Consider the following 24751-nt stretch of genomic DNA (forward strand, 5'->3'; position numbering starts at 1 on the left):
TAGATTAAAAGTACTTCAAAGCTGCAAATTTGAGGGTGGTCTCTCCCTTCCAAATTTTCAATTTTATTATTGGGCGGTGAATATAACTAGAATTGCATATTGGACAAAACTGTTAAATGTGCCATGGTGTCAATTGGAGGCCCAATCCTGTACCTCATCATCTCTATCAGCCTTGTTGACCGGCTCTATTACAACCAACCCCTCTGGTCTTACTTCTAGCCCTGTGGTCATTTCTACTCTCAAGATATGGTTTCAGTTCAGGAAACAGCATGGTTTTACTGGTTTCAGCCCTCTCACTCCTCTCTTGGGAAATCATGCGTTTAAACCTACATTTATTGACCCAGTTTTTTCCATATGGCATGAGAAAGGGCTGAGGTGTTTTAAGGATTTCTATAAAGATGGTGTGTTCTATTCATTTACAGATCTAGCTCAAGAATTTACTCTTCCATCGTCCCATTTGTTTAGGTACTTTCAAATGAGACATTGTGCAAAATTATTATTCCCCAGTTTTCCACATCTCCCGCCTGCTCAACCTTGGGCTGAGCTCCTTCAATTAAATCCCTCTCAAAAATCACTTATTACAAAAATCTATGTCAACATTCAAGCCTTTAACAGCAATATGACAACAAAAATAAAGGAGGCCTGGGAGAATGAGTTGGGGCTCACTCTTGATAATCACTGGTGGGATTCTGTATTGCAGCACATTCATAAGAGTACCATTTGTGCCCGCTTGACGCTTATACAATTTAAAGTTCTGTTTAGGTGTCATTACTCCAAGACAAGATTAGCAAAAATTTTCCCCTCGACACTAGATATTTGTGATAGATGTGGCTTGTCTCCCTGTAACCTTACACATATGTTTTTCTCCTGCTCGGCACTCGCTAACTTTTGGCGGACTTACTTTGACACTATGTCTAAAGTTCTCCTTAAAACTGTTGATTTTTCTCCTTGTGTTGCCATCTTTGGTCTCCCAGTGGACTTCTCTAATTACTCCCCTTTACAGTTGCAGGTTATTTCCTTTACCTCCCTTATTGCCAGACGCCATCTTCTCTTACAGTGGAAGTCTGTTACAGCACCATCCAGCAAACATTGGATTTGTGAAGTTATGTCTTTTTTGAAGTTGGAAAAGATCCGATATTCCAGAAAAGGTTGTGTTGACAAATTCTTTAGGAAATGGCAGCCTTTTATTGATTTCTTCAAAACATCCTAAACCATCCCCAGCCCCCCCTCTTTTTTTTTTTTTTTTTTTTTTTTTTTTTTTTTTCATTATTATTTTAAGGAATGGCATTGTTCTTATTATTTTAATGTCACTGACGTTTTTCTGTAAATATGTGTAGCATTTTGGGTTTTTTTTTTTTTTTCTTTTTCTCTTTTGTTTTTGGGTTTGTTTTGTTCTGTTGACACCTCTGTACAAAATGGGAAAATATAGGTGTGACATTTGTTGTTGCTAACATTTTGATTTGTATTTAACACACCAATAAAAAAATATTAAAAAAAAAAAAAAAAAAAAAAAAAAAAAAGAAAATCAGACAACAAATGATTTACTTCCATAAATTCTGAGTTGATTTCCAACATTTACAAAATGGCATTCATACGGTCACTGTGTTGATCAATACTAGTAAATTACTGTGGAGAACTAATTTGTTCTACCCCTGGTATTTTTTCAGGACATCATTCAATGAATGCCATGCATCGTTCATGTTCTTCTTTTTTCTTCTCAAATAGAGAGGATCCTCTCACTTTATTCTTTTGCTCCACCAGCTTCATTTAGTTCTTCCTGTAGACAAACCTCATTGTGATCCCTGCTGTAACTTCATTGCTCCTCCTGGGCAGCAGGTGACAGACTTCCACACAACACAAAATAGAACAAAGAAAAAAACTAATGTTCTGTTTCATCCCTACTGACCGCCAGAGGAGGTGCTTGAAGCACTGAAATGTTCCCTTCACGCATGCGTAGTTCGAGTATGTATACCGACAATCACTCGTGACCCCTGGGTGACCCAGGAACTGTATAATTTCAGGTCTCCCCCCAGGATTGGCTTCTTTTTTCTTCTCACATACAGTTCGTACACATTGTGGATTGCGGGACATGCCTGTGCGGCATCATGATGCACCGTCGCTGGGAGCCTTGTGACCATGAGGGTTGGAGCTGCTGATGCCCTCCAAAGGCTGTGACGTGTTGCGGTCCCGTTCACTTACTCGGCGATGCTGAGGCAGCGTTGCCTGCAGTGAGAGATTCATTCATAAGCTCCGGGCAGACAGTGAGGTTGCTGAATCTACTACTCTTCCTGACCGATGGGGGGGTTGCGGCTCGCTCCCCCCGGGTTTGTTTGGAACATGATGACCGTGGCCGTTATAGCGTGGTCGGTGTTACTGGGGCTCAGGCACACCGCTCGCGTCCCTCTCCCAGCTTCAGGAAGTGAGCAGCGGTCTGGCTGTTGTGATACTGTGCTTCTGACTGTTGTGAAGCAGCATTTAAGCTCCCCTCCATCTGAGGTGCCAGCGCCGCTGCACGGTTGGCACCTCACATGGCGGGTGGCGGCGTACGGCCGCTAGCTCGGCTAAGCAGCTAGCCTGTGATGTGTGTAGGAGGCCAGCCACCTCTTGCAGACAGGACGTAGTGGTTCTCACCATGGTGTTACCTGTGGAGCGCCCATGACCGCTGTCTCAGTTGCCTTGGTCCTGTTCACCTCAGGGAGGCGCTGTCGGACAACCTGTGCATGGACGGTGGCTACAGGCCCTATGCGCCGTGAACTACTGGGCAGGCGCAGGTCTCTTCTGCTGCTGGGGGTAGTCAGGGGGCCTCCCCTTTGGGGCGGTTGCCTTTCTCTCACCGTTCTTTCCCCACCGTTCCGGTGGGTGGCATTATGAGGGTGGCGGACAGAGCAGGAGGCCACCGAGCACTCCACTTCGGGGTGGCTCTCTGAGCGGGTAAGCTGGTGATTTGCGGTGCACCGCCCACTCTGGCAGGTGGCGCTGCTATGGGGGCTGATGGAGGCGGGAGTTGCTGGGCAGCCATTCCCCCTCCTCGACAGTGTACTATTCGTGCACTCCACACGATCCTCGCTGATGGCGGCAGGGCTGGCATTGGTTAGCCATGGGTTGTAGGCCACATGTGCTGCTTCCCCTCCTATTGGTGGTGGTGGTTCCCACGTGGTGTTGGCTTCCAAGCAGGTGATGTCTGGTCGGACGGACGGGAGTTGGGGTTGCCATACAGCCACTCCCTCTCCCGGATGTGGCGCCGCTACTTTGCTGGCATGGTGATGTTGCACTGGCTGTGCAGGTGGCGTACGCCCCCTTCCCTCAGCTTCTCGCACTTGCCCTACCGAGCCGTGCTCTTGGTGTCGGCCTGGAGCCTGTATCTGTTGATGACCCTTCCTCAGGCTTTCTACAGACCCGGCTGTGGTGGTCGGCGACCTGTTTGGCCAGATTGTGTACCTGCAGGGGCCTCATGGCGCTGGCAGGCACCCTCTCCTGTTGGACTCCCCCACCAGGGGTGTAGTGCCTCCATAGGGGAGCTGTGCGTTTGCAGTGGCTTACGGAAGCTTTCTGCGGGTGAGCTTGGTTTCCTCTGCTCCACAGGTTGTTCCACAGTAGGCCATGGTGCTTTCTCAGCAGGAGGGATCTGCTGTTTCAGGCCGGTGGGGCACCCCCGCCCTCGCTATCTCTGTCCTGTCCTGGCGACTGAGGGGCCCAACTCGCTGCTGAGCTGTTCAGAGCCTGTCAGGTGGACCACCTTGAATGCTAGGGCACCGTCTACCAGGCGGCTGTTTGGTAGTAGGTGGAGGTTGGTTGCACAGTGGTGCAGCGGCCGTGGGCAGGACCCGGTGCTCTGCTTGGTCCCCATGGTCCTAGACTTCTGCAGTCTCTTTGAATGGAGCCTGGTCCCCGTTCACCCTGAGGGTGTATGTGGCGGCGGTATCTGCCCGTCATACATGGGTTGCAGGCGGCGCGATTGGGGGCCACACTGCGGTGTCGGTTCCCTCAGGGGGGCTTTAAAGCTCGCCCCCCTAGAGCCCCACGGGCACCCTCCTGGGATCTGCATCTGGTGCTGGAGAGCTTGTGTCAGCCTCCCTGAACCCCTGGCAGTGGCGGGCCTGCAGTGGGTGTTGCGTAGGACGACGTTCCTGCTGGCCATTACCACGGCGTAGTGTGTGGGGGAGTTGCATGCTCTGTCTATTCTCCCCGCATGTCTCCGGTGGTATCCGGCTGGGGCGGGCGTCACGCTGTGACTGCCGCTTCCTTCCTGGAGTGCTGTCGGGGCTGAGGACAGCCAGCCTATGCAACTCACTCTATGTGGCGCCATCGGATGACCCGGAGGGCCGGCCGGGGCTCTTGTGCCCGGCTAGAACTCTGGGACGCTGCATGGCTGCTATGCAGATGTGCCGACATCTGGCCACCCGGTTATCTTCTATGGAGGCCCTAGTAAGGGCTCTCCTCTCTCCATGCAGTGCCTGTCTCACTGGGTTGTGGACACTGTTCACCATTCCGGGTCACAGGCCGGCCTCTGCCCGAGGGTGTGCATTGCCGCTCCACCAGGGCGGTGCCCACGTCTTGGGTCACCCTGAAGGGGGTGCCCCTGGACGAGCTATGTGCTGCCGCTATCTGGACAACGCCTGGCACCTCCTTCAGGTTCTACAGGCTGGCCGTTGTGCCTCCGCATGCACTGCGGGTGGTACTGGGCCCTGCAGAGGCTTCTCAGTGAGGTTGGTCTCTGGGATTCCTCGTGACTGAGTTGGCATTCATCATTTCAGAGCTTTCAGCACTGCCTCTGGCGGTCAGTAGGGATGAAATAGAACGAGAGTTACGAACGTAACTACGGTTCTATGAATCCCGGATGACCGCCAGAGCGCTCTGTCACTCGGAATCCTCGTGATCGAGAAGATTCTGTAGGAGCTGTTCCTGGGTCAAGATCCCGAACTTATACAGTTCCTGGGTCACCCAGGGGTCACGAGTGATGTTTGTTGGTATACATACTCGAACTGCGCATGCGCGAAAGCAACATTCCTCTGCTTGACATCCCAGTCAACATCCCAGTCATCCGGGATTCATAGAACCGTAGTTACATTCGTAACTCTCGTTTTGTACAGCTACTTTGCGATTTACTCCTCCCACTTTATGATAAACACTCCCACCTTCAGAAGACTCCTCCCCCTTCCTGCTGTCAGAGAGAGACACGTCCTTCCTACAGAGGACACAGACTCACTGAAGAACCTGACCAGAGTCTAAATCCAGCATACAGAGGTTGAGTGAATGTGGTGTTGAAGGTGTGGAGGTGGATCAGAGAGTCAGAGGAGACTCTGAAGAAGGACAGAGAGCCAGCAGGACAGTCCACATACACTGCTACTCTACCAGAGGAGGAGGAGGAGGAGGAGGAAGAGAGGGATGTTTCATTGTTACCATGATAGACATAGTAACATCCCCCAGAACAGATCAGACTCCAGGACTGATGATTTCTTCCAAACAAACACTCCTCACTGTCTCCTTTCCTTCTGATTCCTCTGTAACTCACTGATATATAAACATCTCTGCTCCACTCGACCTCCCAGTAACATTGACCTCTCAGAACATTTCTACACAGCAGCTGACGAGTCCAGTCATCAAATCTGTCTGGATGATCAGGATACGGCTGCTTTTCCTCCACATATGTTACCGTCCTGTTGTTGTTGGACAGTTTGAGGTTTCTGTTCATTGAGTTTTCATCCACTTGAAGTTGAGAGAAATCTGATGGAGAGAAAAAGAGTTCAGTCCTGATGTGACACGTGATGGATTTGTTGTTTGTGGACTTCCTGACATGTTGTTGATGGACAGAAAGTTTGATGAGGACACTTTTTGTCAGGCTTCTCTTGTCAGTAATGTTTGAATGAATCCAAAGCTTTGATTGAAAGACAAATGGACAGTGATGAGTCCAACTTACACTTCCTCAGATCAGGTTTGAGCCTCTGCTGTTCATCATGGTCCACCCTGCAGGGAGAGAGACAGTCAGAAGGGTTTTCTCTCCAACATGAGTCCTCACTGCTGCTGAACATGAAGCAGAGCTCCGGGGACACAGAAAGTTGCTGAAACTGCTCTGAGTCCACCATCTGTAGAAGTGTTTTACTGACTTAGAAGAACAAGTCCAACATCTCTACATGAAGATCATCATGCAAGCCAACTGTGGAGGGAGGGGGAGGGGAGAGGGAGGGGGTGGAGGTGGGAGTGGGGGTTCGGGGAAGGAGGGAAGGGAAATGATTAGAGGATGGCTTGACAGATGCATTTATGGAGGGATGAATGAAGAATTTGAAATGATGAAAGGAGCCTTCTCTTATATTTCATGTCAAAGTTTCAAACGTTGCTCCAAATCTTTATGGTGATGTTTGGAGCCTGAAAGTGTTTCTGCTGCTTTGAATCAGAGTGATGAAGATGAAACCTGTTGGCATGTTTCTGTTCCTCTCCTCCGAAGTAATTTAGTTACTTATTAATTTGAGTAAATTGTTATTTACCAATTAATCATTGCAGGTCATTAACAGTGAATCACGAAGTTATTTACCCAACATCAATTATTATTAATCTGAACGAATCATTATTTATTCGTTAATAATGAGCTGAGAGAAGTTGTGAATTATGAATTAGATAAACCTCTGGGTTATTTAATTAAGAATTCCTGGGCACCACCTCGTTTCGTTACCAAAAAAAAAAAAATGTAAAGTTAATTTAAGCTGGTTGTTAATCTTTGGATAAACAACTGTTAAATTATCAGAGAAGTGTGAGATCGAGCTCAAGACTGTTACAACCAGGAACTTGTCATCAAAACACAGCCAAAAGCCACAATGAATCGTCCAGTTCAGTTAATGAGCGTTTATTAACAATGTCTATTACTAATCAACACATCTAATAACAAAAACAGAACATATTCAAACTTGCAAGCAGTGTGTGTGTGTGTGTGTGTGTGTGTGTGTGTGTGTGTGCGTCGGGAGACGCAGGAGGATGTTAACCTGTTCAAAGCACGACCCGGCGTGGTCTAAGTTCCTGGTTGTACCAGTCTATGCTCGATCTCACACCTTCTCTGATAATTTAACGATTGTTAATCCAAAGATTAACAACCAGTTTAAATTATCTTTCCATCTTTGAGACTGAAAATTGGTAGTTGTGTTGGTGCCCTGAAATTAATTAAATAAACCACAGGTTTATTTAATGCTAAATTTACAACTTCTCTCGGCTCATCTTCTGTAATTTACCCATTTCCAGTAATTGGTCATTTGTGGTAATATTGATTAATTATGAACACCTTGTTCATCAATAATTTGATGGTTAAATCACTCTGTGGTCTACTCCATTCCAAAATAGTTGATTATTTGACATTATCAATGAATAAATAACCATTTATTCTGATTAATAAGAAATGATGTTGGCTTAAATTACTTGGTGCTTCACTTTAAACAGTTTATTACGCCGTAATTGATTGTTATTGGTGATCCACTGTTAATGACCTTTAATTATTAATTGGTAAATCACAACTTGCTTAAAATTAACAAGTAACTAAATTACTGAAAGTAACTAAATTACTCAAAGTAATCAATTACTTCCAGTAATAAATATTTTAGGAATTTATTCCCAATTACCAATCCTAAACCCCAACACAAAGAATGAGGAATTTTGATTCTGATACGCTCAACCTTGTCATCAAAATACAACAGAAATTCATGTGCAGACAGATTCTACAGTAACTGCTAATAGCTTTGTGCTGTTGTCTGGGTCTGGAAAATTTGTCAAATAACTTATTTTCAGAGGATTTTGCCTTATGCCCGTCATCTTCAATATATTGCCAACCAAAATCATGTTCCCACTTCTAGAAATGACCTTGTACCACACAAATTAAATTATATCACGAGAAATGAGAACGTCTGTGGGGAGATTTTTTGACCCAATGAAGCAGGAGTCTCAGATTTGCCAGGTAGCCAGTAGTGTTGTGAAAGATAAACCGATACGACCAGATATCCGGTTTGACAAGAGAGCGATGCGGCTGTGTCGGTATCAGCCTCATCAATCAATACAAATCTTTCATGAATCCTTGGATGAAACGATTGTGCAGACATAAGCCGGGTATCGCGAGACTGGCAGTCGGTTAACAGTGTGTGTCTTTAAAACAACGCGAGAGCCGCCTCTGCTTCATCCATTGGTTCAGCCGCCCTGTTGGGGGTAGCTAGTGAGCTGGACAGAGTGTAAGCCTACAGCAGTGAGAGAAGAAAACTGAGCAGTGTGGCTGCTGTTGGTTTTTCTAAGGTTCATTTCAAACAGCGCATCGAAAATATCTGCCTGTAAGCACTCGAATATACTCAGTTGATGTTCAGGAAGGAGGTGAAATTGATACTTGTGAGTTTGGCCATTTGTTTTTAAGCTTCAACGCAGATGCTAATTCCATTAGCATGTCAATGGCGTTTCCATTAATAGTTAGCATTGAGATACATCAACAAGTCTTAGAGTTGTATGTAATCAAATGGAATCATATCGTCCCTACACTGTATCGAATTGCATCGAATCGTTCTGGTTTTAAATATATTGTTTTTGAATCGGATCGTAACCTGTGTGTCTAGATGTGTATCGAATCGTCTATCTTAAATAGATTTACAACCCTAGTAGCCAGACAGTGAACCAAATGAGTTCATAATTGACAGAGTGTCAAAGAATGAGACTTCTAGGTTTGAAACAAAAAGTAAAATGTCATCTGCAAACACCAATGTCTTGTGGGTGACCTTGACCAAAGCAACATCGTGAATATCCTGATAGTTTCAGATGTGTTCCACCACAGGCTTGAAGGTGAAAACGAAAATGAGGAGGAGAGGAGACATCCTCATCTAATCCCTCTACAGACAGCAAAGCAGGGAGAGTGCATGCCTTTGGCTGAGCCACAAATACAGATCTGATAAGAGGAACAGAGAGTTTCTGGATATTGTCCAATGATCATGTGTCACCTGAGAGTCTCCAGTGAGCAGTGTGGATCCTCCACTGCCGCTGACAGCTCCTTCACTCCTGAGTCTCCTGGATGGTTGTAGCTCAGGTCCAGTGCTCTCAGTTTAGAAGACGTGGATCTCACAGCTGAGACCAGAGAAGCACAGCCTTCCTCTGAGACCAGACACCCTGACAGACTGGAGAAACAAACATGGCTGCATCAAGTCAAGAAGGAAGAAGGAAGATCCTCCACATGATTAAGCAGCAGCTGGATCCTGACCTGAGAGCTTCCAGTTTACAGTGAGGACTCTCCAGTTCAAAAGACAGCATTTTCACTCCTGAATCCTGCAGGTCATTGTTACTCAGGTCCAGATCTGTCAGACTGGAGGACTGAGAGCTGAGAAGTGAAGACAGAGCTCCACAGTTTCTCTTTGACAGACCACAGCAGCTCAACCTGAAAGAGGACCAACAATAATGACCAGCTAAATCAGGGATATTCAGCTCCAATTCTCAAGGGCTACATTCCGGCATGCTTTTGCTCTCTTCCTTCTGCAGCACACCCTGATCAATTGCTGACGTCATTCTCAAGCTTGTAGAAAGGCCCACTTATAAGTTCCTCAATGCAATCAGGTGTGCTGCCACTGGGAGAAAGCTAAAACATGCAGGATGTTGTCCCTCGAGTACTGAGCATGGACACCCCTGAGCTTAAAGTTTGTTATGGACACAGGTTCGCATATCTGACTTTGAGCCTCCACAAACACAGTGAGTGAAGGGTCTAAAACTGCTACTTTTGAGTGAAAATTACACTACACATGTGACATTGTGTTGTTACTTCATGGATAATAATGGAGACTACATCTAATGCGACAATGTTCCATACAGATATCTGCAGAAGTGAATAGAAAAATAGTGAGTGGTAGAAAATATTAACAATTCGGAAAGAACCTGAGAGTCTTCAGTGAGCAGTGTGGATCCTCCACTGCAGCAAACAGCTTCTCCACTCCATCTCCTGGATGGTTGTAGCTCAGGTCCAGCTCTCTCAGATGGGAGGACTTGGATCTCACAGCTGAGGCCAAAGAAGCGCAGCCTTCCTCTGAGACCAGACACCCTGACAGACTGGAGACACAAACATGGCTGCATCAAGTCAAGAAGGAAGAGGGAAGATCCTCCACATGATCAAGCAGCAGCTGGATCCTGACATGAGAGCTTCCAGTTTACAGTGAGGACTCTCCAGTCCAAGAGACAGACGCTTCACTCCTGAATCCTGCAGCTCATTGTTACTCAGGTCCAGATGTGTCAGATTGTTGGACTGAGAGCTGAGAACTGAGGACAGAGCTCCACAGCTTCTCTCTGACAGACCACAGCTGCTCAACCTGAAGAAGAAGCAACAATGAAAACAAATCAGTTTTTGTCATGGACTACCTTCTAAATATCTGACCATGAAGTACGTACAGAGATTTGTTGGAGGCTTTGACCACTGGCAGCAGCTTCAGAAGAGCCTCCTCTGAAGCAGAGTACTTCTTCAGGTCAAACTCCTTCAGATCTTCTTCTGATGACAGTAAGATGAAGACCAGAGCTGACCACCGAGCAGGAGACAGTCTATCTGTGGAGAGACTTCCTGATCTCAGGGACTGTTGGATCTCCTCCACCAGAGAACCATCATTCAGTTCATTCAGACAGTGGAACAGATTGATGCTTCTCTCTGCAGACAGACTCTCACTCAGCTTCTCCTTTATGTACTGGACTGTTTCCTGATTGGTCTGTGAGCTACTTCCTGTCTGTGTCAGCAGACCTCGAAGGAGACTCTGATTGGTTGGCAGTGAAAGACCCAGAAGGAAGCGGAGGAACAAGTCCAGGTGTCCATTTGGACTCTTCAAGGCCTCGTCCACTGCTCTCTGATGGAGATGGTGGAGTTTAGGTGTCTTCATAAACAGCTTTGGCCTCCTGGTGGTTTGTTTCTTTTCCAGCAGGTTGATACCCAACCTGATGAAGGTCTGATGGACATGAAGAGCAGCCAGAAATTCCTGAATGCTCAGATGGATGAAGCAGAACACCTTGTCCTGGCATAGACCTCTCTCTTCTCTAAAGATCTGTGTGAACATTCCTGAGTAGTTTAAGGCTGCTTCGAGATCGATGCCACACTCTGTCAGGTCAGCTGGATAGAAGATCAGGTTTCCTTTCTGTAGGTGATCAAAAGCCAGTTTTCCCAAAGACTTCATCATCTTCCGGATCTCTGGACTCCAGTGTGGATCTGTGGCAGCTCGTCCATCATACTTTCCCTTGTTAATTTTGGCCTGCACCTCCAGGTGGCATATGTACATCTGAGTCAGGGTCTTGGGCAGCTCTCCTCCCTCTCTGCTCTTCAACACCTTCTCCAGAACTGTAGCAGTGATCCAGCAGAAGACCGGGATGTGACACATGATGTGGAGGCTTCGGGAGGTCTTGATGTGGGAGATGATCCTGCTGGCCTGCTCCTCCTCTCTGAACCTCCTCCTGAAGTACTCCTCCTTCTGGGGGTCAGTGAACCCTCGGACCTCTGTCACCATGTCCACACAGTCAGCAGGGATCTGATTGGCTGCTGCAGGTCGTGTGGTGATCCAGAGGCGAGCAGAGAGCAGCAGTTCCCCCCTGATGAGGTTTATCAGCAGAACATCCACTGAGGTGGACTCTGTAGCATCAGTCAGGATCTCAGTCTTGTCAAAGTCCAGAGGGAGTCGACACTCATCAAGACCGTCCAAGATGAAGACCACCTGGAATTTTTCAAAGCTGCGGATTCCTGCTTCTTTGGTTTCATTGAAGAAGTGATGAACAAGTCCCACCAAGCTGAACTTCTTTTCTTTCAGGAGATTCAGCTTTCTGAAAGTGATTGGGAAAATGAAGTGGACGTCCTGGTTGTCTTTGTCTTCAGCCCAGTCCAGAGTGAACTTCTGTGTCAGGACTGTTTTCCCAATGCCAGCCACTCCCTTTGTCAGCACTGTTCTGATTGGTTGAGATCTTCCAGGTGGGCCTTTAAAGATGTCTCCTGGTCTGATGCTTGTTTCTGCTCTGTCTGTTGTCCTGGATGCTGTTTCAATCTGTCTGACCTCATGTTCCTGATTGACCTCTGCAGCCCCTCCCTCTGTGATGTGGAGCTCTGTGTAAATCTGGTTCAGGAGGGTCGGCTGTCCTTGTATCGCGACTCCCTCAAACACACACTGGAACCTCTTCTTCAGGTTGGACTTGAGTTTCTCTTGACTCTCCTGAGATTTTGCTGACAAATTAACCTCTTCAGGATGGTATTCCTCTTTATTGTTTTTTTTTTCCAAGAGAAAGAGAGAAAAAAAATGAGTCATGTTAGAACTGCTCTAGAATAAGTTTGGTTTTACTAACACACTTCATACACACATCACCAGAAACTAGCTGATCTAGCGTTGACATTTGGGTTTGTATAATCAAAGGTAATCAACTCACAATAGGTGTTCATTAAGAAGTTAAGTAAAGTAGAATCATGAATAATTTTCTCCTGTGTTTGTTTTCGCTTCAGCTGATTGGACTGTGAATGTCACACTGGGTGCAAAATGTCATCCAGAAACCATAAAGTGATTTTCAGCATTGACAACAAAGATTTGTCGTTTTTGTGAGAGAGGGACTGTAAGGTCATTTGTCTTTTTTTAAACTGAGTATTAACAAGAGAAAAACAAAAAGATCGACCAGCAGAAGACAGCTGGTCATTATTGGAGTTTTTCCTGAAATGATTAATCTCTGTTGTTTCATGTTGTGCAAATGTGAGTTATAACACCACATTTTTATGTTTCCAGTACTTACCTTCAGGTTGTGAGATGTTTATGATGTGTTTATCCCATGTAAGCTTTTTCCCTATTTTCTCTAAAACCAGTTTCATGAGTTCAGGAGCATGATTGCTGTAGGTCTGGTGGATCCGACTCGCTGTGTCTGGCTTGTCCAATGTCTCCAGTCGTCCTGCTGGGATTGCTCTGCATCCTTCAAAGACCCCGATATTGCTCAAATGGAACTTGAACCTTTTAAATTCATCTATTAACAAATGATCCAGAATTCCCAGGAGGACTTCTGGATCTGAGCTCATCTTTAACCTTGTGAAGAGTCTGATTTATCTCACTGATCTTTCACTCTGTGTTCATAGAGTCCCTGGAAAGACCACGGTGAGGAGCTGACATGTTTGATTCAGGTGAGATGTTTGACTCTGAAAAACACAAAAAGAGAATCCTCATGAGCTCCATCTCAGTCATTCTGTTGTTTCAGGTTCAGTTTATTTGAAGATAATGTTTGATTACGTGTGTGAGAAGCACTGACTTTATCATACAGGCTTATTCTTGATGGAGATTGAACCACTGAACTTCAGTCATTACATAGAACCTTAAAACTTTATTCAAATTGAAGGATTTGTGATCAACAACATGGCGTGGAAAGTGTGTATATATAAACAAAAAAAACTGTTCTTGCCCTTCCTGGGCAGTATCTCCTTCCAGCTGGGGTCCTCGACCAGAGGCCTGGGAGCTGGAGGGTTCTGCAGGATCTACCAGAGGCCAGGGAACTGGAGGGTTCTGCAGGATCTACCAGAGGCCTGGGATCTGGAGGGTTCTGCAGGATCTACCAGAGGCCTGGAGCTGGAGGGTTCTGCAGGATCTACTTTTGTCGAGGTATTCGATTGTTTTAAGTGTTGTTGAACAAGCTAGGGACCAAGAAGTCTAAAAACAATCTATGTGAGAAATAATCATTGAATAAAAATAGGTTTTAGCAACATTTATATTTAAATTATTTCGAATTTGGCTAAAACTTCGCTGAATTAATTTGATAGCTTGGGAAACTTTCTTTACATGGTTCCTGAAGGACAGTGTTGGATCTAAAGTTACTCCGAGATATTTAAACTCTGAAACCACATCAAGTTCTACTCCATTTAGTAGGACACTTGGTTTGTTTCATCCAGTGGGGCGTTTGGAGAAATACATACAGACAGTTTTTGTGGTATTCAACAAAAAGTGTAAAAGCCAATTCAGAATGAGTCAACATGATCTGTGTTGTCCATCACCTCGGACCGGGTGGACGATGTTGGATTAACCAGGTGATGTTTTGGTGTGATGCTGGAGGCTGAAGCTTTACAGTTCAGTATCAAGATTGGTCAGGTCAGGCCGTGAAATCGACCTGCTACCGGTAACCATGAATCCGGTACCACCTGTTGCATGGGTCAGGTTGCCGGCGACTCAACCGACATCCCCTCTTCTCGGAGAGGGAGGGTGTGCCTGGACATCCTTACAGAACTAAAAACAAGATCTGTAAAAGGCCAATTGAGGAGCTAAACCAGGGGTGCCCTGCGACAGCATCAACAGGGCGAGGATAGACAAACATATCCATCGGCCAGTCGCTGCAGCAGGATGGAAACGCTAGCATGTCTCGACCTGTTCTTGCCCGCTAGTTGACCGTTTCCCACCTGCCAAGAGAGCGAACCTGGTCCTGCGAAAGCCAGGTATCGCTAAACTTTTGCATGCAGCTTTATGGAAATGGCAACATTTATGAAATCTCATACCGGCTCGAACGTCCCCCGGGTCAACAAGGTTCGCGCTGGGCTATTCCCTCTCCGGCACCCAGTGAAAAGTAAGTTCGGAGCAAAAGGAAAAAGGAGAACAGGAAACAACAGGAAATCTCTTCACCTAGCAGAGTGGAATGTTAGAACTTTGTTGGACAGAGAAGGCTCGAAAAGACCTGAGCGCCAAAAAGCACTTGTGGCGAAGGAGCTGAGTCGATATAACATAGACACAGCTGCCCTGTGTGAAACCCGACTGGCCCAAAGTGGTAGCATCATTGATAATGGTTACACTTTTTTTCTGGAGTGGGAAACTAGAAAACGAGAAAAGAGAGTCTGGAGTTGGGTTCGCAATAAAGAACTCAATTGCACAAGACCTCGAACAGGAACCATCACCGATCTCTGATCAAATTATGGTGTTGAGAATGCCACTCCAAAAGAAAAGATCTGTGACCATCGTGAGTGTTTATGCTCCGACGATGACTAACCCTGATGAGAACAAGGAAGAGACTGAGAACTGGCCTGACGTCATAGGGACACAAGGAACTGGTAAATGCAACTCGAATGGCGAACTCTTACTGGCACTGTGTTCCGAACATAGCCTTGTCATCACGAACACGGTCTTCAAGCACAGGCAGCATCATAAAACTACTTGAAAGCACCCTCGGTCAAAGCACTGGCTCCTCCTGGATTATGTCATAAAGAGACAGAAAGATCTGAATGATGTACTCGACACTAGAGTAATGAGAGGGCCTGACTCTGCCACTGATCATAACTTGATCAGATCGAAACTTGCGCTCAAAATGAGATCCCAGAGAAATAAAACTAAGGGAAAGCCAACCCCAAAGCTAAATGTGACTAAGCTAAAAACCCATGAGTGTCGACAGGAGCTTCAGTCACAGATGGAAAAGAACATGCAATATACAACTGATGAGAACACAAGCGTGGAGGAGAAGTGGGGTGCGTTGAAGACAACTACCTATGAGACAGCTTATGAGATTCTACGGAAGCCAAAACGGAAACATCAGGATTGGTTTGTTGAGAATGATGTGAAGCTGAACTCACTTCTTAACGAACGGAACAAGGCTAAAGCTCAAGTACTACATCGCAAAACACGAGCCAACACTGCTCGACTGGCACCAAACCCGTCACTGGACAGAAGTCCACTCCTAGAACCCGTCATATATCACATCACCATATATGTTCTGATTATGATTATCTGAAGTAAATAAAACTTTTCTCAACTTAACTCATCATAACGAAAACATTCTTAATACTCTCTGCAGTCAGCAATGTTAAACAAACAATCCAAATAACAAAATAATAGCATTCCGATCTCAAACATCTAAATATAGATTCAATGTATGAAACACACCCTTAATAAGGTAAACCAATAACTTTCCACTGTAAGCCTCATGTGCCATGTTTTGGCTCTGACAGTTGTGTTGAAGCAGTTTTCTTGGTGGCTAACAAAGAACTCTAGTATGGATGGGGGAGGGGCCGTGGGGGTTTAGACTGGGATACAGTCAGGTCGGCCACACTCCAAGTCGGCCCCGGCCAATTCGGCACCGCCCCGGGATACAGTGAACTCGGCATCAAGTCAATCAAGTCAAGTCGGCATCTCGCCAAGTCGGCCTCGCGGGGAGGGGGGGGGGGGGGGGGGGGGGGGGGGGGGGGGGGGGGGGGGGGTGGCTCTCGAGTGGCCGAGTTCGTCTTGACTGTAAGCTGCTTACCAACTCAGCCAAAAGCCTCTTTTTTTTTTAATCACGATGGTGGATAATGTACCTGGGAGCTTTTGACGTCTGAACCGAGTAGCTTAGCTACGAGCGCGCAGCGCTTCGCGGCTGTCTGGTCATGTGACCGGTCCCAAGGCATTCTGGGAATCGTAGTGCAGTGATGCCGGCTGCGCCGCGAAGATTTGCAGTTTTTTTTCATGCCGGTAGCGCCACTTCTCCTCACCTAGAAGGCGGGGACTGGAGGACAAACTGTGTGATTATGGTGTCTGACAGGTTAGAGGTGGAGAATGGACCTGGAGCTTCATGGTTGACGTCCTGTTTGAACCGAGTAGCTTAGCGACGAGCGCGCAGCGCCAGCGGCTGTCTGGTCATGTGACCAGATCATGTGATCGGCATGTGATCCACGAATGCCACCTGATCAAACCAGTCGCCTGCATTATAATTTTATTGTAATGTTCTCCACCCCTGAAGTTTGGTCTTGGGTTGATGCCGACTTGGCTTGATGCCGAGTTGACTGTATCCCGGGGCGGTGCCGAGTTGGCCGGGGCTGACTTGGAGTGGTGCCGACCTGACTGGAAACCGTTTAGACTTGAATGTCCTTTGTTGGTCCCACGAGGTATCGATAAAGATAGAAATTCATTATAATCATGAATTCCTGTTAATAATTAATATGGTTTAACTCTGACACACCTTCTGAAGCAAACCAATCTCAACCTCAGAAACACAAATGTAGAATCAGAACACGTGACATGGCAGCTTGTATAAGGACTCATTTTCAGGTAAATAGCACAAAGTATCTGACAGTTTATTTCAACAGTAAAGTCCTGCATACTCATTTCAACGTGAACATAGGAATGTTTCTCTTTGTTTACAACATGAAAACTGTTCAAAATGACAGCATGAACAACATTTTAAAAGTTTGAAATAAATAAGTTATTAGCGACAGTCTATGTCAAATACAAGCTACTTCTTTTTCTTTTCTAAAATCACCAATCTTAAATCATCACACACACCACCCCCTAGATTGGACAGTTTGATTAGGCAAAGTTATATCATATGTCAGCTCTGCTGTTCCCTTTCATGACTCAGAGATTATTATTTTTTAATTTTTATTTTATTCTTCCCTAATGGTTAACATTGTAGATGAATGAAAACATTGGAAAACCAGACAGTTATTACAGGAAATATGCAGATAACTGAATTCAAATTGTTTGTGCCTGAATAGTTTTTTTTTTAAATTCAAATATGCATCACTTCTGGTCTGATGTGAAAATTTGATAATTTAGATTCACTAAACTATAAGAACACACACACACACACACACACACACACACACACACACACACACACACACACAAAACTACTAACAACAGTAGAAAAAATATAAAATCAAAGTAAGCAATAAAAAAAATTTGAATCTTGGAAATCCCATCCCAAAATCCCATGATGCAATGCAAGCTCCACTGTCATGGCGGCCTACTTGATGCTATTATTTTCCTATTTCAATATTCACTTGTTTTAATGTTTTCAGTATACTGTATACTTTTGTTCAATTGATGACTTTTTTATTAAAAAGAAGTAAAAAGTACACTAAAGTAAAAGTATAAGTTTGATTGTTAAAGTATAAGTGGAAGCTGTATTACTGTACTTCAACTTTGACTTTTAATGATACTTCTCAGAATAATCCAAGAATACTTCACTACACAATGATTTAGTATATAGAATGTAGTGTAGAGTAAACTTCAAGTATACGGCCTCAGGTTTAGTTTAAAATGAGCATACTTGCAGTTTACACACACACACAAAAAAAAAATACTTTCCTGCTGCAACTTTCTCTCTTTTTCTGGTGTTTGAAAAAGAATTGAAACATTTATTTTTCCAGTTAGTAGCTATGCTACAGCATTTTGGACCAACTGGAGACTTGCAAGGGACGACTGGATGACTCCATCATAAAGTGCATTACAGTAATCCAACCCAGATGTAATAAAGGCATGGATGACTGTCTCAAAGTACTCATGTGATCAAAGATTTCACTTTGGCCAACTTCTTGAGATGGAAGAAGCTGAACTGAACCATTGCGCTTATCTGTGAGTCTAGTTTAAAGCCACTGTCCATTTTAACACCCAGATTTAAAACAGTCACCTTCACGTGTGGGAGAAAGTTGCCCTGAGAAGGTGTAGACCCACCAGTCACTGATGACAATATAAATTAATGACATGAAATTAAACCAACCAGTGCTGTTTGATTGATGCATTTTGGGTGATTTTAAAGTCGTCCATCATGATCTGGTTTATAATTTACCACCAGCCGCAACCGTCTACAGCAGAGTCTCCTCAGTCTGGTTGTCAGGTCCCCTGTCCAACATGTGTTAGATGTTTCCTCTTCCAACACATTCTGCAGAGCTTGATGAAATCCAGATCATTTGAATCTGGTGTGTAATACCAAAACTACACATCATCAGTAGGGTAAAACTAACCTGTCTCACGACGGTATAATCTCAGCTGACGTTCCCTGTTCGTGGGTGAAAACTCCAACGATTGATAATTTGTGCTTCATAATGAGAGGCCTGATTGGTTGATTCTCTGTTCTTGCAGTTCACACACAGCTTCATTTCTCTCTGATTCAATCAAATCAGACTTCACCTCTCGGACAAAAAACACAGTAAATGAAAAGTCTCTTTTCTGTATTGCGACAGTCTTTAAATCAAAATACTGACATTAGAAAAGTTTTGAAACAAAGAAAAGTCAGACAGATCTCCATGTTCCTCACCTCAGATCAGCTTCATGTTGCTCCGCTCAGTCCTGCTGTCTTTCTGTGGGTGTCTGATGTGAGGACGCCGTTTGAATCCACCTTCAGAGTGACGTCAGGAACCAGTCCAACCAGCCACACAGCAGCACAAACACACACACGTGGAGACATGAAGAAGGCTTGGCACACACACCACATACCACACCCACACCCACACAGAGAGAGAGAGAGATAAAGAGAGAGCAGCCAACAATGTTAGCAAAAAAGAAGGATCAATGATGGTTTTTTTCACTGTATTACTTCAGTTAAATCTTCATCACACTTTATAAAATCAACTCACTGAGAACCGGTGCCGGTTCATGTCCGGGTGGCCAGGGTGTCCTGGGGCGGGTGTGGCTGGGGGCCCTGGGCCCTGGTGCCTGGGGGCTGTCCCCTTCCATTGGGGTGGGGGGATCGGCCTGGCTGCGGGGGCCGGTCGGCTCGGGCGTGCTGCTGCGGCCTGGGTCGGTGCATTCCCTGGGGTCTGGTTCTGACCCGGAATCCAGGGCATCGGGGTGGGTGGTTGTGGTGGTGGGGGACAGGGGGATGGGGTGGACTGGTGGGGGGTAGATAGGGGGTGGGAGTGGTGGGCTGTGGGGGTTAGGGGGTTGGGGAAGGTGGGTGTGTGTGTACGTGCATGTGTATATGTGTGTGGGTGTATATGTCTGAGTATGTATGTATGTATGAGTGGGTATGTATGTGTATGTGAGTGTGTGGGTGTGTATCTGGATATGTATGTATATGTGTGTGACTGTGTATGTGTAAGTGTGTATGTATGTGTGGGCATGTATCTGTGAGCATGTATGTATGTGTGTGTGGGTGTGTATCTGAAAGTATGTATGTATGTTTGTATGTGTGGGTGTATATGTGTGGGCGATTGGAGGTATGTATGTGAGGAGAGAGTGTGGTGCCCTGTGGGGGGGGCCCCCGGTGGGTCTGGGGGCGGTGGGCCCTGGGTCTGGGTCCTTCTGCTGCCCCCTGTCTGTCCTCGCCTCCATTCCTATGGTCTCTGTCTGCCCTGGACCTGGGGGGGGGGGGGGGGGGGGGGGGCTCCTGGCCCTGTCCTTCTTTCGGGGGCTCCTGGGTGACGGGGGTGCTGCGGCATCCCCGGACCCCCCTCTCCCCCCGCTCTCATGCACACACACGTAGGGCTTTGGGAGGCGGGCTTATCAAGTTGGGTGTGGTGGAGGGGGCCATCTCAGTGGCCCCAGTCACTGCACCCTTCAGTGGCTCGCCTCTCAGTCTTAATTGCACTTAGTCATCTAACACAACCAAATACATACAAACACACACGTTGGGGGGTCTTGGTGCGCCGTGTCGGGGGTGGGGCTGTTCAGGTAGATGGGACTGCTCGTTTGGCCTCACTCGCGGCACGGTGTGGTTACTGACCCTCAAATTTTAATCACAAACAACATATACTCCATCAACACTCACGAGGCAAGGGGGAGGGAGGACAATGGGGTCTTCTGCGCCCCTGTTTCCGGGTTCCTTCTGGTGGAGGGCGGGGGATGGGGGCTGTTGTTTTCCCCACGGGCCTGAGGTTTGAACTGGCTGTGGTTTGCGGGGCTGCTGGCTCTGGGGGGTGCAAACCTGTCTGCAGCGGTGGGGTTTGGGGGGTGGGGGTGGCGGGGGGTGGGGGGGGGGCGTGGATGTGGGGTTCGGTGTTCCCTTGCCTTCCGTGGGGGTCTCCCACAGGACATGACGGTTGGATGATGTGGGAATGTGAGTGTGTTTATGGTAGGGATGACTGTGTGTATGTGTGTGTGTGTGTGTGTGTGTGTGTGTGTGTGTGTGTGTGTGTGTGAGTGTGAGTGAGTGGGTGTGAGTGTTGGGTTGGGGTCGGGGGGGTGAGGTGGGAGAGGACAGGGTGGGAGGGGTGGGTCGGGGGGTGGACAGAGGGGCGGGGTGGGGTGGGGGGTGTGATGCCCTGGATCTCGGGGTGTGGGCCGGTTCTCCCGGGTGGGGCCCGGGCCCCGGGACGGCCGGGGTCCCTGGCCGGGGCTTTCCTCTGCCCCATGTCTTAACCGGAGCGGGGGCGTCTGCCTGCTGGGAGCGGCTTGGATCAGGGCTCTGTGATGACCGGCTGTCTGGGCTCTGAGGGCCTCTCTGGCCTGCTTCTGGCCTCCTCAGGGGTCAGAGGTCATATATGCATGATCACTATCACCATCACCATCACTATCACCATCATATTTTCATGATCACGCTGATCTTTAATCACTCTTCACATACTCGGTTACCTTGTCTTCTTGTGGTGGTTAGAATAATGGTGATCTGTAGTAGCCCTCTCTTGATGCACGCCCCGAGTTCACTACTAGCTACTACTAGCTACATTCTTAAAAAAAACAAAACAAAACCAAAAAAAACCAAACAAACCACATATATATATATATATATGTACAATGGGGGAAATAAGTATTGAACGCATTAACTGTTTTGTCATTACATTTATTTCCAAAGATGCAATTCATGTGACATTTCTTCCAGACACTGGTATTAACTCAAATAATCCACACATGAAAAGAAATCACAACATTCAAATCCATAAATAGTGATTATGTGGAATTAAGTGCAATAACACAGGAAAAAAGTATTGAACACACCATGGGAAAGCTGTATAGTTTGTCAAGGAAAGGCACCATACCATCTCACACCTGAAAGTAATTAGTCTTTGTACTTCCCATAAGTGCAAACCAACATCAGCTGGGTTAGTGCTAATTGATGGCCCTATAAACAGGTTGTTTTGTCACCAAGTAGTCAAACAAGACACATCTCATGATGGGTAAAAGCAAGGAGCTCTCTCAAGACCTTCGCAGCCTGATTGTTGCTCAGCATCAGAATGGAACTGGTTACAGACTTATCTCAAAGAATCTGAGTATTCCAGTAAGCACCGTTGGGGCCATTATCCGCAAGTGGAAGAAGCATCACCTTATCATCAACAGGCCGCGCACAGGAGCTCCTCGCAAGATTTCTGACCAGGGAGTCAGAAAGATGGTCAGAAGCATTCTCAAAGAGCCAAGGACCACCCGGAAAGCTCTCCAGCAAGACATGGAGGCAGCAGGTACAAGTGTTACAGAGAAAACGATAGGCAATGCACTCCACCGCCATGGCCTCTATGGACGCTCAGCCCGCAAGACTCCGTTCCTCAAAAAAAGGCATGTTGAAGCTCGTCTAAAGTTTGCTAAACAGCATCTGGATAAGCCTGTGGAATGCTGGGAGAATGTTGTCTGGTCAGATGAGACCAAAATTGAACTTTTTGGCTGTCATACTACACACCATGTTTGGAGGAGAAATGGCACTGCACATCACCCAAATAACACTATACCAACAGTGAAGTTTGGTGGTGGAAACATCATGGCATGGGGTTGTTTCTCATCTCATGGTACTGGCAGACTTCATATAATTGAAGGAGCAATGAATGGAAACATCTATCGGCAAATTCTTGAGATGAACCTCCTGCCATCCACCAGGATGATGAAGATGAGATGGGGCTGGACCTTTCAACAGGACAACGATCCGAAGCACACAGCAAAGTTGACTCTCGAATGGTTTAAAAAAAAGAAAATCAATGTGTTAGAATGGCCCAGTCAATCACCTGACTTAAATCCGATCGAACATTTGTGGAAAGAACTAAAGATAAGGGTTCACCAGAGGGCACCAAAGAATATTCAGGATTTGAAGACAATCTGTGCGGAGGAATGGGCAAAAATCACACCTGAGCAGTGTGGGCGATTAGTTCATACATACAACAAGCGTCTGGAAGCAGTCATTGCAAACAAAGGCTTCTCCACAAAGTATTAAACGAGTCTCAGATAGTGTGTTCAATACTTTTTCCTGTGTTATTGCACTTAATTCCACATAATCACTATTTATGGATTTGAATGTTGTGATTTCTTTTCATGTGTGGATTATTTGAGTTAATACCAGTGTCTGGAAGAAATGTCACATGAATTGCATCTTTGGAAATAAATGTAATGACAAAACAGTTAATGCATTCAATACTTATTACCCCCATTGTATATGTATGGTTCTGTCAGTTTTTGTGTTGGTTGTCGGCTCTGTTTTGGTGTTGTCTAGATTGGGGTTTGGGATTGTTCTTGGTTGCGTGTGGTGTGTCGACAACACTGTTTTGCCCCCCCCCCCCCCCCCCCCCCCCCCCCCCCCCCCCCCCACCGTTCTCCCTGTCTTTATCTTTCTTTCTCTCTTTCTGTCTCTTGCTCTGTGAGCGTTTCCGTCCCGGTCCTGTCCTCAGCCATGCCGGATGCTGGCTTTAAATAAAGGCAGCAGCAGGAGGAGATTCATTCTCCTCCTGCTGCTAACATTAAAATCTGTTCAGATAGTAAAAGGCTACAATCATACAATATTGCACGCCCCAACTGCCGAACAGGACAAGGGAAAAAAAAAAAAATCACTGAGAACCGGTTGGGTTTCGTTGGTGTAATATTTCCAGCTCTGGATCATGTGTGTTTGTGGGTGGGGTAGAGGGAGCGAGATGGTGTCGTGGAGGCTACAGCTCTGGGGAAAAAGCTCCTTCCTCAGCCTGTTAGTCCAAGTTTTGATGGTGTGGAAGCTCCTTCAAGATGGCAGTGGGACAAATGGAGTGTCCTGACAGGCTGATGTCCATGCAGATGGTTTGTGATCTCTGCAGGCACTTGGTCTTATACAGAGTCCAGGTCCAGGAGCTCAGCTCCCACCATTCTCTGGACCACCTTGACCATCCAGGACAAATCTCCCAACTAACCTGAATAGCAGAAAGTTTCCTCTGAGCCTGGTTCTGAAGGATTCTTCCTTTGGAAAGGAAAAGGTCTCTTTAAGAGTCACTTATACTTGATCATGAAAAACCATTGAGCGTTTCTCTGTAAAAGACATGACTGTGCTGTCCCACGCCTCATCTTCCTCATCCTGCTCCTCATCCTCCTTCTGTTTGTGTGAAGAAGAAGGGAGTGGCTCAAAGACAAGAACACCTGATTATGCAGGGAGTGTTACGTGTTCAGATACGTTTGCAGAGAGAGAGAGAGAGAGAGAGAGAGAGAGAGAGAGAGAGAGAGAGAGAGAGAGAGAGAGAGAGAGACTACTTTCTGCTATTAGCCAAGCACAGCAGTTTTGTTTTTTTTTTTTTTTTAATTGGGGGGGATTTCCTTAAATGATGTCTTCACAGGTGTGACAGCAGTCTGAAATGTACTCAAAACAACTCCTAAAATGTTGTCTGTGTGCTGAGTTAACATCGCTAACCATTTCACTGTGGATTGTTTTCTCAACGAGGGCCAGTACAAAGCAGGACTTCCTTAGAACCTAAAGATCAAGAGTGGATCAGTGCCAACAGTCCATGCTGTAATTTTTACCATTTTATTTGATTTACTATTTTGCCTAACCATGATAGGCTGTTGAATGTTGTTTCTGTTGAATGGGGGTAAGATGCACTGGGGCGGTTCGCAGCCAAGTGTGAAGCGACAGGGATGAGGACCAGCACCTCCAAATCCGAGGCCATTGTCCTCGACCAGAAGAAGGTGGCCTGCCCTCTCCAGGTTGGTGGAGAGACTCTGGAACAAGTGGAGGAGTTTAAGTCTCTTGGGGTCTTGTTCACAGTGGGGGACGGATGGCGAGTGAGATTGACAGGCGGATCGGTGCAGTGGCTGCAGTGATGCGGTCGTTGTATCGGTCCGTTGTGGTGAAGAAGGAGCTGAGCCGAAAGGCGAAGCTCTCGATTGACCCTCACCTATGGTCATGAGCTTTGGGTCATGACCGAAAGGACAAGATCCCGGATACA

General features: G+C 46.3%; 2 protein-coding genes across 3 annotated transcripts in view; both read right to left on the reverse strand.

The window, feature by feature from the left end:
• Nucleotides 1–24751, reverse strand: part of LOC115382236 (stonustoxin subunit alpha-like) — an 829400-nt gene that overhangs the window by 465078 nt on the left and 339571 nt on the right. The window lies entirely within an intron of this gene.
• Nucleotides 1231–19303, reverse strand: LOC115382177 (NLR family CARD domain-containing protein 3-like). Its single transcript, XM_030083865.1, has 11 exons — nt 19289–19303; nt 18970–19127; nt 18677–18842; nt 12733–13126; nt 10381–12211; nt 10128–10301; nt 9874–10044; nt 9209–9382; nt 8952–9125; nt 5918–5964; nt 1231–5724 (listed from the first exon to the last, which is right to left on the reverse strand). Exons 4-11 carry the CDS (start codon nt 13007–13009, stop codon nt 5186–5188), a joined length of 3387 nt encoding a protein of 1128 aa, XP_029939725.1. The 5' UTR covers nt 13010–13126; nt 18677–18842; nt 18970–19127; nt 19289–19303; the 3' UTR covers nt 1231–5185.

The sequence above is a fragment of the Salarias fasciatus genome, chromosome 23 (assembly GCF_902148845.1).
Source record: "Salarias fasciatus chromosome 23, fSalaFa1.1, whole genome shotgun sequence".
Taxonomy (NCBI): domain Eukaryota; kingdom Metazoa; phylum Chordata; class Actinopteri; order Blenniiformes; family Blenniidae; genus Salarias; species Salarias fasciatus.